Source organism: Rana temporaria, chromosome 7, assembly GCF_905171775.1.
Source record: "Rana temporaria chromosome 7, aRanTem1.1, whole genome shotgun sequence".
NCBI lineage: Eukaryota > Metazoa > Chordata > Amphibia > Anura > Ranidae > Rana > Rana temporaria.
The window spans coordinates 56,128,400-56,142,482 of record NC_053495.1 but is presented as its reverse complement, the minus strand read 5'-3'; the positions used below and the strand labels follow the sequence as shown (position 1 = coordinate 56,142,482).

General features: G+C 42.0%; 1 protein-coding gene across 1 annotated transcript in view; it reads left to right on the top strand.

The window, feature by feature from the left end:
* Positions 1 to 14,083, top strand: part of CYTH4 (cytohesin 4) — a 180,503-nt gene that overhangs the window by 82,255 nt on the left and 84,165 nt on the right. The window contains exon 7 of the mRNA XM_040359417.1: positions 1,943 to 2,055. Coding sequence (XP_040215351.1) covers positions 1,943 to 2,055 — 113 coding nt within the window. The remainder of the gene's footprint in view (positions 1 to 1,942; positions 2,056 to 14,083) is intronic.

The window sequence follows — 14,083 nt, the reverse complement described above, 5'->3', positions numbered from 1 at the left end:
TCGAATATGCCTAACCTTAACTCTATAAGTCAAGATTATTCAACATAGAGAGAAAAGATTTGACGAAGCAGTTGCCACGAGCGGACATTTCCGGTCAAATGCTCGGCCCATAGGCTATAGAAGAATTTGAATGTTGGTTGACTAGTAATAATAATTTATAAATATAATTATTACTAGTGTCATACAACATTAGAATTCTACTATAGATTGTAGGCGGAACATTTGACCGGAAATGTACGATTGCGGCGTCGTACAGTTTAACTGCTCCGTCAAATCTTCTTAGAACATTCGACAGACACCATAAGCCTTCAATGACAGATTATACCTTAGTTATTTCAGGTTTTCGGACTAATGCATTTTTTAACGAAACAAAGTATATAAAAATTTATTTCGGGAGAAACAAAATAAATGTATTTTTCAGACGAATACAAAATTGGTGTGCACGTGTCTATTATTTACCATGAAAACAATATGCTGTGCATGGATGCCCTTTATAGGATAAAAGTCAATAATAAGAAATGATAAAAAATGCAATGTTTTTTTTGCCTGTTTTGGACACTAAAGGAAACATACAGGGCCAGATCCACATAGCGAGTACGCCGGCGTATCTACTGATACGCCAGCTTACTTTCAAATTACCCGCGTTGTATCTTTAGTTTGAATCCTCAAACCAAGATACGACGGCTTTAGGGTTCGATCCGACAGGTGTACGGCTTCGTACGCCTTTGGATCGTAGGTGCAATACTTCGGCGCCCGCTGGGTGGAGTTCGCGTTGTTTTCCGCGTCGGATATGCTAATTAGCTTTTTCCGTCGATCCACGAAGGTACGCGCGGCCGTCGCATTCTCTTACGTCGTCACTAGTCGGCTTTTCCCGGCGTATAGTTAAAGCTGCTATTTTGTGGCGTATAGATAGACTTGCCATGTTAAAGTATGGCCGTCGTTCCCGCGTCTAATTTTAATTTTTTTTTTTGCGTAAGTCGTCCGTGAATAGGAAAGGACGTAACTCACGTCTAAGTTAAAAAAATGACGTCGGTGCGACGTCATTTCGCGCAAAGCACGGCGGGAAATTTCGAAACGGAGAATGCGCAGTTTATTTGGCGCAGGGACGCGATTCATTTAAATGAATCACGCCCCCAACCCGCCCAATTTCAAATACGCCGCCAGAAAAACACTACGCTGCCGTAACTTACGGCGCAAAATCACTGAGGATTCGAAATTCCGCCAGGTAAGATACGGCGGCGTAGCGTATCACTGATACGCGGCGCAAGTGCAAATGTCTGTGAATCTGGCCCACAGTGTTTTTTTTGTTTTTGTTTTTCTAAATATGGGCAGGACTACACAGAAATCTGGTAAACTGAAATATTGTGTATGCATGGTTTCTGTTTTCATAAGCAGCCTCTTCCACACTCTCTTTAGCTTTTCTAATGAAAAGCCTATTGTTTACAGAGCTCAATAGTTTACAGTCACACACACTACTTAATCAGTCAAAATATTGTCAGAATATTAACTACCAATGACAAAATGTTTGCTCATACAAGAACACGAAGGAGAATTTAAACATTTAAAACAACATTGGATGATCTACGAAGATAAAATGGATGCAGTCAAAATGGAAAAATAAATGAGATGTATTATCTGGTATACTGTTATATATATTTAAAGGCATCAGCTACAAAAAAAAAAAAAAAGAAAAAAAATCTTTAAAAAAAATAATAATATTTGGAACAGTAGATGTTTCTTTAATGTCTATTGGTACATTAACTGATTACATGGTATATATATATATATATATATATATATATATATATATATATATATATATATATATATATATATATATATATATATATATATATATATATATATTTATGTTTAGCAATAAACTGTTAAAGTAAAGTAATCAAAAATTTCCACTAACCGTCCTCCTTTATTTTATTCATAGAAGATTTCTGGGAAGTTTCAGGCTGCCTGGAGAGGCTCAGAAAATTGATCGAATAATGGAGGCATTCTCAGCTCATTACTGCCAGTGTAACCCAGGGACCTTACAGTCTACAGGTAATCACAAGTATCCTATCAGCACATCAAACTATTAAGTTTCAAAAATGAGCAAAATAATTGACAGTATATAAACCACTAACATTAACTTCAGAGTAAACTGTATAAATATAGGAATTCACAGAAAAGTGACAATTTAAACATCCAACGGGATAATACTGTGTCTACTGTTATGTATTGTAATAACTATTGGTCTTGGTTCAAGTGCAAAAGACTGGAAACAAGTGCATTTAACTTTAATGCAGTGGATTGTAAAAACATCACCTTTAAAACACTGTACAGAATATATACACGGTGTATATATATATATATATATATATATATATATATATATATATATATATATATTTATTTATGTGAGTATTTCTAGTTTATATATGTGTATTTTAGATATCATAGTCTCTATCATTTTCCATTTAAAGTACCTGGTTGACCCTGCCAGTCACTAATATTCCCTGTTCTTAACTGACCACCTACACAAAGCACAGAAGCTGATCTGTGTTCAGTGGTACGTTTTTGGCTGGCCATTCAGAGGTACAGGACACTGTACTGGGTTGTTTGTTCAGCCACCATGCCCTCCCCTAACCGATCACAATTTTACTGGTACAGACCTTCTCCCTGTCATGGCTGTCTTAATGAGAGGGCACACCTGGGCACTGCCCAGGGGCCCCAGCTGCATGGGGGGCCCCTGCACTTTCCCCAAAGCAGCTGGTCCTTGAGCCCACGCTGTCCCAAAATTGGGGGCCCCATGATGGCACTGAGAGTAATGGTGGGATATCTGGGGTGTAGAGGGGTCAGAGTGCTGGGGAGGCATCAGTCTAGCAGATATATTATGTGCACAGGACATTTTTGTTACTTTATGTATGTAGTATTTTCCCACTGTTTCTTTGCTGTACAGAAGGATTGTTCATGTAGTTAATGCGGAGCTCCACCCAAAAGGTGCCTCCTACCTACTTAATGTCTGTTTACCTGCACCGTCTCCATTGTAGGGGCCCTAGAGCATTACTTTGCCCAGGGGCCCATGATGCTATTAAGATGGCCCTGCTCCCAGTCACAACCTGCCTCTTGAACATCAAACCCCCCCCCCCCCCCCCCCACCCCGCTCAAAGCCAGCTTGCATCTTGCTCAGGTTGAACAGAATTTTGAATGCAGCACACAGTGGGGAGGATTTACTAAAGGTAAATAGACTGTGCACTTTGCAATTGCACTCACTTTCCCCAGTGCTTACTGATGATTTCCCTCATCCAATCGTGCAAGCAATAATGCTGTTTTTTTTTTTTTTTTTCTTTTTTATTAACCTTGCCCCTGATTAAGAATTCTTTACAAAGTGAAGCTTCACCACATTCACTAAACTATAGGGAAAATATGTGCAACTGCACATACAAAGCGCACATTCTATTTAGTAAATCAACCCCACTGTGTCTGCACAGTGTCCTCCCACCTTCAGGATGATTTTTTTTTAACCATTTGAAAAAGGTAAAGCCTAGTACAGTACACACGATCAGAAAATTTGATAACAAATCTGCTTTCGAAACGATCTTTCGATTATCTGACGGTTAATACAGAGCTTTCGAGAGTCAATCAACCACTTCAATACCGGCCTATCGTCATATGACGGCCACAGATGGGATCGCCCATCCTGGGTGGACGTCATATGACGTCCTGGGCTTTGCCGGGGGATATCTGAATTATGCCTGCAGCTAGAGGCATCATTCAGATATCCATGTCTTCAGCCGGCGATCCTGCGCACCATAAGAATGATCATAGTGGTGGTTCTCTATGACCATTGGAGGACCCGGGTGCGATGTGATGACGTCACGCCCGGGTACCGTAAGTAAACAAAGCTGCGATTGCGGCTAGAGTGAGCAACACTGATCATGAGATCGGTGAATTTTTTTTCACCGATCTCATGCTTTACAGCCTGGAGGAGAGATGCGGGGTCTTATTGACCCCGCATCTCTCCATAAAGAGGACCTGTCACACACATTTCCTATTACAAGGGATGTTTACATTCCTTGTAATAGGAATAAAAGTAAAAAAAAAAAAAAATAAAAAAATAAAAGTGTTAAAACATAAATAAATAAGTAAAAAATAATAATAAAACAATAAAAAAAATTAAAACACCCCTGTCCCCGGTAGCTTGCGCGCAGAAGCGAACGCACACGTAAGTCCCGCCGACATATGTAAACGCCGTTTAAACCACATATGTGAGGTATCGCCGCGTGCGTTAGCGTGCCAGCAACAATTCTAGCACTAGATCTCCTCTGTAAATCTAAACCGGCAACCTGTAAAACATTTAAAAGCATTGCCAATGGAGATTTTTAATTCCCGAAGTTTGGCGCCATTCCATGAGTGTGTGCAATTTTAAAGCGTGACATGTTAGGTATCTATTTACTCGGTGTAACATAATCTTTCATATTTTACAAAAAAATTGGGCTAACTTTACTGTTTTGTTGTTTTTTTTTAATTCATGAAACAATTTTTTCCCAAAAAAAGGCGTTTGAAAAATTATTGCGCAAATATCGTGCAAGATAAAACGTTGCAATGACCGTCGTTTTATTCCCTAGGGTGTCTGCTAAAAAAACATATTTATAGGTAGATTTAGTAAGAGTTAGGCCGGCTTATCAGTAGATAAGCCGACCTAACTCAGAATCTACGCCGACCTATGTTTAACCACTAGAGCACCGGGCCATCGTCAAATGACGGCACGAGCGCGTCGGCGGCGGCGCGCGCCCGGCGCGTCCCCGAGATGCCGATGCGCGTGCCTGGCGGTCGCGATGTCCGCCAGGCACTCGGAATCGGCGGCTACAGGGACAAGACGTGGAGCTCTGTGTGTAAACACAGAGATCCACGTCCTGTCAGGGGAGAGAGGAGACCGATCTGTGTCCCTTGTACATAGGGACACAGATCGGTCACCTCCCCCAGTCACCCCCCTTCCCCCACAGTTAGAACACAATTTAGGTATACATATTAACCCCTCCCTCACCCCCTAGTGTTAACCCCTTGAATGCCAGTCACATTTATACAGTAATTAGTGCATATTTATCGCATTAATCACTGTATAAATGTGAATGGCGCCAAAAACGTGTCAAAAGTGTCCGATGTGTTCGCCGCAATGTCACGGTGACAGTAAAAAAATCGCAAATCGCCGCCAATACTAGTAAAAAAATTAATAAAATAAAAATGCCATAAATCTATCAGCTATTTTGTAAACGCTATAAATTTTGCGCAAACCAATCAATATATGATCATTGCGATTTTTTTTTACCAAAAATATGTAGAAGAATACATATCGGCCTAAACTGAGGAAAAAAAAAAGTTTTTTTTTTAAAAAATTGTGATATTTATCAAATAAAAAAGTAAAAAATAGTGTTTTTTTTTTAAATTGTCACTCTTCTTTTGTTTATAGCGCAAAAAATAAAAACCGCAGAGGTGATCAAATACCACCAAAAGAAAGCTCTATTTGTGGGAACAAAATGATAAAAAAATTGTTTGGGTACAGTGTAGCACGACCGCGCAATTGTCATTCAAAGTGCGACAGTGCTGAAAGCTGAAAATTGGCTTGGGCAGGAAGGGGCGTAAGTGCCCGGTATGGAAGTGGTTAAGCGTATGCTCAAACAGAGATACTCTTAAACATATCTAAGATAGGACGGCTTGCGCCGTCCTATCTTAGATTGCAATATTTCGGATGGCTGCTAGGTGGCGCTTCCATTGCGGTCGGCTTAGAATATGTAAATGAGTTGATACGCCGATTCACGGACATACGCCCGGTCGCCGCAGTAGATTTATGCCGTTTCCGTAAGGCATTATCAGGCCTAAAGTTATTCCATCTATTAGGTGGAATAGCAATGTTAAAGTATGGCCGCCGTTCCCGCCGCGAGATTCGAAATTTTTACGTTGTTTGCGTAAGTCGTCCGCAAATAGCGATTTACGTAGTTTACGTCCACGTCGAAATCAATAGGCCCTTGCAGCGTACTTAGCCGCAATGCACACTGGGAAATGTAGGCGCCCGGCGCATGCGCAGTAACAAAAAAAGTCAAGAACGTAACGTAAGGTCAAGCCTGATTAACATTAAACACGCCCCCCTTCTACACATTTGAATTTGGCGCCCTTACGCCCGACCGCTTTAGGCTACGCCGCCGTATATTAGCAGGCAAGTACATTGAGAATCATGTACTTGCCTAGCTAACTTACGGCGGCGTAGCCTAAACAGGCTAAGCTACGCCGCCGCAAGTTTGCACCGATGTACCTGAATCTACCTAATAATGTTTGGGGGTTCTGCGTAATTTTTTAGCAAAATAATGATGATTTGTACATGTAGGAGAGAAGTGCCAGAATAGGCCCGGTATTGAGGTGTGTATAAAAGCCCGGTATTGAAGTGGTTAAGACAGTTCATGGGGAAATCATCTGAAGGGAGGAAAATAGAAAATTTTCTTGTACGATAGCAGAATGTATGATATCTGTTTAATCAGTGCAGTATTCAGCTGAAACAAATCTGAAGACCAAGACCATGCCTGCTCAGATAAGAAAAAATATATTACAATACAACACATTATATCACTTCCGAAGTTGTATTCTATCCTACGAGAATATTACTAACTTAAGTAACCTATTCATTTTTGATATGAGACTGGCATGCAAAAAAAGAATATGGACAATAATTCGTCTGATATTCTCATTGTGTTGTCAAGGCTTAAGAAGGATAACTTCTGAAAGCAAAGGCAGTTATGATCCCTGCATAGGTATAACTGTATTAGAAAGTGCCTATAACATTCTATGTTCACAACTTCTTAAATGGTCCTGTAATTGAATTGCCATAAAATAATTTTTACTGTATTTTTCTGCCTCGTAAAGTTCTCTGTGAGCTTTTGAACCTCTCCTTTTCCCCCCTCACTTCCATCTTGTTTGGAACGAGTGGTGCACACGAGTTGTGGTTATCTGCACTGCTCTATACATACAACAAATCCCATAGTTCATAACACATAGTCCCTAGTCCATCTTGGAGAGAGCAAGAGGGTCACTACATTCCTACAAAGTACAGTGGGGCAATGAGAACGAACATAGCCACCCTCTAGTCCGGCGTTACTGGAAGACCGTGGTTCAGATCCCATTCACGCATCCTGACGGCAACAGTCACACCAGCCGTAACTGCTGTAATCCTCACAGAGTGCAAAATCAGGCTCACTTCTACATAGAAACGAATGAGCTTCTATCCCCAGCTTGTTCAATTATGCTTAGGTAATAAAACCTGGAAGCTCATTGGTTTCTATGCAGAAGTGAGCCTGATTTTGCACTTTCCAGCTATAGTAAATAAACCCCATTGTGTACTTTAAAGTGGGGTATGCCTGTAATGTGGGAGAGCTGAGTACTGTAATGGGGGAGCTAAGGACAGTAATGTGGGTGTGGGGTGGGGGGGTGAGGACAGTACTGTTGGAGGGGGTTGATGTCAAGAGGGTATGAGAACACTACTGTGAAAGGGGTAGAGGGGAGGGGATGTAAAGGGGGGCTGAGACCGCACTGCTGTGAAGGCGGGATCTTAATGTGAAGGGGAGGGAACTGTGATGTGCAGTGCGGACTGCAGACACTGATGTAAGGATGGGACTGTGATATGGGGTGTAACAGGAGTCACTTTTGGGCACAGATTGAGCCAGGAAGTAAGGGACATATGTTGGTTGTTTTAGCATGGACAGTAATCCACCATACAATCCTTAATGTCTGCAAAGAATATTCTGACCCTACCGGTCAATAGAATGACTCTTTCAATGCTTAGCCCAGGCTATTGAGTTGTTAAATGAGGCTGGCTCCTGGAAGACCTTTCATTGTGTGATAACACTGTTTAAAGCCTATTGATGATCAGGTGTGAATACCTTTTTGTCGGAGACAGACCGTCTGTCTAAAGATATGAATCGGGTCCTATTGGTTGGAGTGTCAGATAAGCTGTCCTGGTTGATGGAAGGTCGTAAACGGTGGTGACCATTACATGAGGCTTGGTTCATCTGTGAATGTGCATTTGCATGCACATGATGCAGGTAGGTCAACCCATTCATTTTAATGGGCTGCACTACCCATAAGAAATGAGGAGAAAGACCTTTTTTTTTTAATCGCATAGGACCATGAGGTTTGGCAAGCGCATTTGTTAAAGTGTAAGATATTCCTCTGCAGATTGGAAGCATGAATTTTCCCAGAGATGAGAATGCCCGAGAGGAGAGGGGGCTGTGATGTGAAGGATTTGAGTCATAGCACAAATATGGAATTCGGCCCTCTGTTGTAAGCACATTTTACAGACTGGACCTCTGTGAATTTTAATTCAATACCCCTACTCTAATCACATTAAAGGGGTTGTAAAGGTTTGTTTGTATTTTCTAAATAGGTTCCTTTAAGCTAGTGTATTGTTGGTTCACTTACCGATTTCCCTTCTAAATGTTTTTTTTCTTTGTCTGAATTTCTCACTTCCTGTTCCTCCTCAGTAAGCTTGCCCCATCATTTGAGCCGTTATGGCTGGGGGTTAGTCAGTGTGCTCGCTCCCTCTATTGGGACTACATCCCTGTCTCCCCACAGGGATGTAGTCCCAAGAGAGGGTGTGAGCACACTGACTAACCCCCGGCCAGAACAGCTTGGATGATGGGGGCAAGCTTACTGAGGAGGAACAGGAAGTGAGAAATTCAGACAAAGTAAAAAAAAAACATTTAGAAGAGAAATCAAAGTAAAAGGTAAGTGAACCAACAATGCACTAGCTTAAAGGAATCTATTTAGAAAATAAAAAACAAACCTTTACAAACCCCTTAAAATTCCTACTGTAAGCTGCCCAGGTATTAGGTGCAAGTGACCATTTTATCAGTTATTACAATGATTTCCACAAAAAGGCTTGACACAAGTCCAGTTCCTCTCTCGTCTCTGGAGCCAAGGCTCAAAATCGCTCCTGCTGAAAGCGTAACAAAGAATCAGCTATTTCATTAAATTGAATAGGGATATGTTGAGCTCTAAATAATACATTAGATTTCAAACATAACTAAACAAACTGATGCAGTAAAGTCACAGTCATTGAGGATGGCAATAGTGGGGTTACCGTAATTACTGAGACCACAGCAGTGATATCAGAATAAAAAGGAATTTATTTTTTCCTGACCTCTATCGTACAGCACAACACACCACAGTGCTACAGATACCAACAAATGGAACAGGTCTCAGGCCTCGTACACACGACTGAGGAACTCGACGGGCGAAACACATCATTTTGCTCCTCAAGTTCCTTGTTAGGCTTTTGAGGAACTCGATGTGCCAATTTTCTCCATTCCCGTAGAGGAAATAGACAACATGCTCTCTTTTTGGCTCGTCGAGTTCCTCAACAGTTTCATCGTCGAAAAATGTACACACGACCGGTTTCCTTGGCAAAAAAAAAAAAAATCCCACCAAGTTTCTTGATGGATTCTGCCGAGGAAACCGGTCGTGTGTACGAGGCCTAAGAAGCTTTGATTCCTTATAAGATAAGAAGACTTCCAAGGTGTTGGCCATTCCGCCAACGACTTAAAAAATAAGCTCCAAAAACTTCCCCTCCAGCGGCATCTGTGTACAGTTCCAATTCAGAATTGGCCTGCACAGAAGCCAACCAATAAGATTTTCCATCAAAACACTCTGATGTATAAATCTGTTTTGTGACTAGAATTCAAACAATAAAGTGACGTGGCTCTGATATTCTAGTTTTATCCGGGGATAATCTGCAAAAGGTGCATCATACCGTCAGCACTCTATGCAAATTCTGTTTTCCTAAAAACAATTGAACCTGACAAAGTGTACGTTTTTTTTAGCTCCCAGAGCAAAAGTAATATTCTCCAAAGGCCTGCCAAGTTATGTTGCAGCTAAGTAGAAATGCACCAAACTGAATCAATCTCGAGAAAAGTAATCACTGTGCAAGGGCCTTGGGTCTTCTCATGCACAAGCAGAACTCCAAAACTTGGAAAAACTGAATTAAGATGTCACAACAGCAGCCTACAAAGGTCAGAATCTATGGGGATTCCTAGGAAAAAATCAAGATAATGGGTGATGAATGATATGCCTGATCTCTCCATTACTACTCAATCCAGGAACAATGGCACATTGACACCTATTGACAAAACAGCTCCCATTGTCAGGGCTGCTGTTACAAATCACAGGGCCCCATACCTAACGGGGCCCCCCTTCCCGGCGGAAAGTGACGGAGAACATAGATTTATTGGTCCCTTTCTTTGCAGCCTCAGCAGCACAGATTAATGAATAGGAAATACGCTAAGGCTTCCTGCTCATTCACAATCTGAAGCATAGTTTTTAGTACCATTCAGGAAAGGAAGTGGCCAGAAAATTATCCTGAAACATCTTCCTTTGTGCCCACAGTAACTGTCAATGGGAGAGGAGAGGAGGCCAGAAGTGCTGCTGGGGAAAGGGGCAAATGGGGGGGGGAGAACAGAAGATGGAAAGGGGCGCATGTGGCTGCAATAAGACAGTACTGCCGACCCTCCTGTTCAGCAGGTGCCTGGGCCCCCCTTTTTAAACTGATTGTGCCCGGGCCCAGTACAAGAGGGCTGGCTGTACTGCCTTGTCAGCGGCCCTGCCCATTGTACTTAAAAACGATTAGATGCAGACTATCCGGGTGCACTGGAAGCAACCAAAATCCAAATCCTATTTTGCATAAGAGTGCCTGGACCAGCTTCCCTAACCAGGTCAAATGCAAAATTAAAGGTTGTGTACCTGAAGGGCAGGAAGAAGGTTTGGAGGAGTGCTGAAAAAGCAAAGGTATAGAACAAGAATCTGTGCTGAAAACAACATTTCCATGCAAATTAAGACCCAAACTATTTGACGATAACTGTAAAGCAATTGAATGAGGCACAAGAAAATAAAGGGTTTGCCTTTATGGGAACAGATGGAAAAGAAAATGGGTAGATAATTGTTCAACCATGGGCCTTGAAACATGCATAGACAATAAAGAAGTGCTGCCCACAGGAAGATGTATATTCTCTGAAACCATGCTGCATGGAGTCCCTCTGATCCCAGAAGTGCCGTATTCTACTCCTGAGCACCCTAATGACTGACTGACTAGCCTATCAATGCCCCTATCAGCTCAGGACCGCACAGACTGTCTATTATGATGGTGATCACCCACTCTCACTGCCTGCAGCAGACTTCTATTCTGAAGGCTTCTGTTGTGGTTCCTCTGTTGGCCTTTTTCAGAGACCCGGTGTGCAACAGTTCCACCTCTTTGGGACCTGGTGTCCTGACCTCACTCTGGGAGGATAAGGGGGTTTAACAGTCTGTAGAGCACCTGGAATGGCACAATCTGAACTGATGGAGCTGGTGAGACTGATGGAGCTACCGGAGGGAGGGCAGAGGCCACATCCCATTAGCCATGCCTCGCCCCTCCTTTCAGCCTCCTGCTGAATTATGTCCAGCAAGTGAGTTACATCAGACCTTTTTCATCCTTTTTTTTGTGGAGTTTCATGCCGCGTACACACGATCGGTCCATCCGATGAGACCGGACCGATGGACCGATGAAGCTGACTGATGGTCCGTTGCGCCTACACACCATCGGTTTAAAAACCGATCGTGTCAGAACGCGGTGATGTAAAACACAACAATGTGCTCAAAAACGAAGTTCAATGCTTCCAAGCATGCGTTGACTTGATTCTGAGCATGCGTGGATTTTTAACCGATGGTCATGCCTACTAACGATCGGTTAGGAATCCATTGGTTAATTTTAAAATAAGTTGGCTTTTTTTTTAACCGATGGTTAAATAACCTATGAGGCCCACACACGATCGGTTTTGACCGATGAAAACAGTCCATCACACCGTTGTCCTCTGTTTAACCTATCGTGTGTACGAGGCCTTAGTCTGCCTTTGCTGCTCCAAAGGCAGACTATGGTAACATCAGTTACATCCAGCAGGATCACTATTGTGACTTCTTTCTACCGGCACCCGTTATTGGACCACAGGTCAGTGATTCTTCTGCCCACACACAAAAAAACACAGCGTGATCCTGTACTGAGAAGTTTTTCACAACCACTAATCAAATTCAACGCTGCCTAGAAATTTTGAATGAAATTGGTGATGAAGGAAGTAGTGAATGAAACCCCCATTCACTTAAATAGGTCACACTCCGAAGAGGTGTCAAGGGTGATATAATTCCTGATGCATGCAGGGCCGCCATCAGGAATTATGGGGCCCCTTACACAGGCATGGGCCTTCCTGGAGCAGAGAACCGGGGGGGGGGGGTGCTGCCGCCTGAAATTAAGAAGCAGGGGGGCTGCCGCGAATTGAGAAGCGGGGGAGGGGGCCCTTTACAAAGAAGTTAAATATATATAAAAAAAAGGGGGGTAGCCATCCGGGGCCCTGTGGACCTCTGGGCCCTTTAATAATAAAAAAAGAAACCTCTGGGCCCTTTAATAAAAAATAAATAAAAGAAATATATAAAAAAAGAAAAGAAAAGAAAAAAAAATATATAAAAAAAAGTGGGGTTGTCATCCAGGCCCCTGGGGAACTCCGGACTCCCTAAAAAAAAAAAAATTGTCCCTTTAATAAAAAATAAAATAAAAATATATTAAAAAAAATATATATTTTTTATAAAAGATAAATAAAAAAAGGGGAGGGTTGCCATCTGGGGCCCTGTGGGCCTTCGGGCCCCTGGGAACCTCCGGACCCCTTACAGGTGTACTGCATGTACCCCCCTGATGGCGGCCCTGGATGCATGTGTACACCCCAGGCTTAAGAGCAAGATTTTACCACCCCTCAATTGCAAGTGTAGATGGCACCTAAATAAAGATGTATTTGTTGTAATTAGGTAAGCTTAGCACACAATAGATCCAATGCAGTTAGACGTTTGCCTTTGCAGTCCGGAGTTCTGCTTTACCTGGGTTCTACACACCTGTTTGGAGGATCGACTTTTTCTTTAACTTTAAAGATATTCTCTGCACTTTGAAAGACGCTTTCAAGTTTCAAGTTGCTATCTGAGTGTCAATTATTTTTTATCAAATCTCTTTAATCTGTAACTTCTTTTTCATCATCATTCCATCCATTCTATTTTATAGAATATATATAAGGATAGTCAGCTGGATGGAATTTGAAATACTGACCTGTTGTGAAAGTTTAAAGCTACAGCTGGTGGTAACCTTATAATTCCAACTACCACCCACAGGCACATCCTTATTTAACCACAGGATCAGCTTTTACAGTGTCATATACTATTAACCATAACCACTTCATAAAGCAGTGATGGCGGCATGCCATTATTCATGGCTTATTAATCACAGATGTCTTATGTTCTAATGGTTGGGTTGGTCAAAGAATGGAAAAATTGGGAGTGTGAATGTTACATTTTCCAAACACTGAAAATCTATACCTTATTTAGTTAGCTTATGTAGCAAAGCAATATGTTGAAAAGTATCTGTGAGGTCTGAAAATCCCAGACTTAGAGCCGGTTCACACAGGGGGCGACTCATCAGGTGACATAACCGCCTGACAAGTCGCGCTCCGCTCTGTACAATGAAACCGTTCTAATAGGAGCGACTCAAGTTGCTCTGACTTAGAAAAAGGTTCCTGTACTACTTTGGGATGACTGCAGGGCGACTTGCATTGACTTCAATACAGAAGTAATTTTGCAAGTAGCCTCTGAAGTCATGGGCAGATCGCCTTGCCGAGTCGTTTGGCAAGTTGTACTGCCCCAATGTGAACCGGCTCTTAAAGCGATACTAAAATCATTTTTTTTTTCTTTAACCACTTGCCTACATGACACTTTCACCCCCTTCCTGCCCAAGCCATTTTTCAGCTTTCAGTGCTGTCACACTTTGAATGACAATTGCGCAGTCATGCAACGCTGTACCCAAATTACATTTTTATAATTTTTTCACCACAAATAGAGCTTTCTTTTGGTGGTATTTGATCACCTCTGTGGTTTTTATTACTTGTGCTATAAACAAAAAAAGAGGGACAAGTTTGAAAAAAACACAATATTTTTTACTTTTTGGTATTTTAGTGGCTTGTGAAGGCGCGACGTCATATGACGT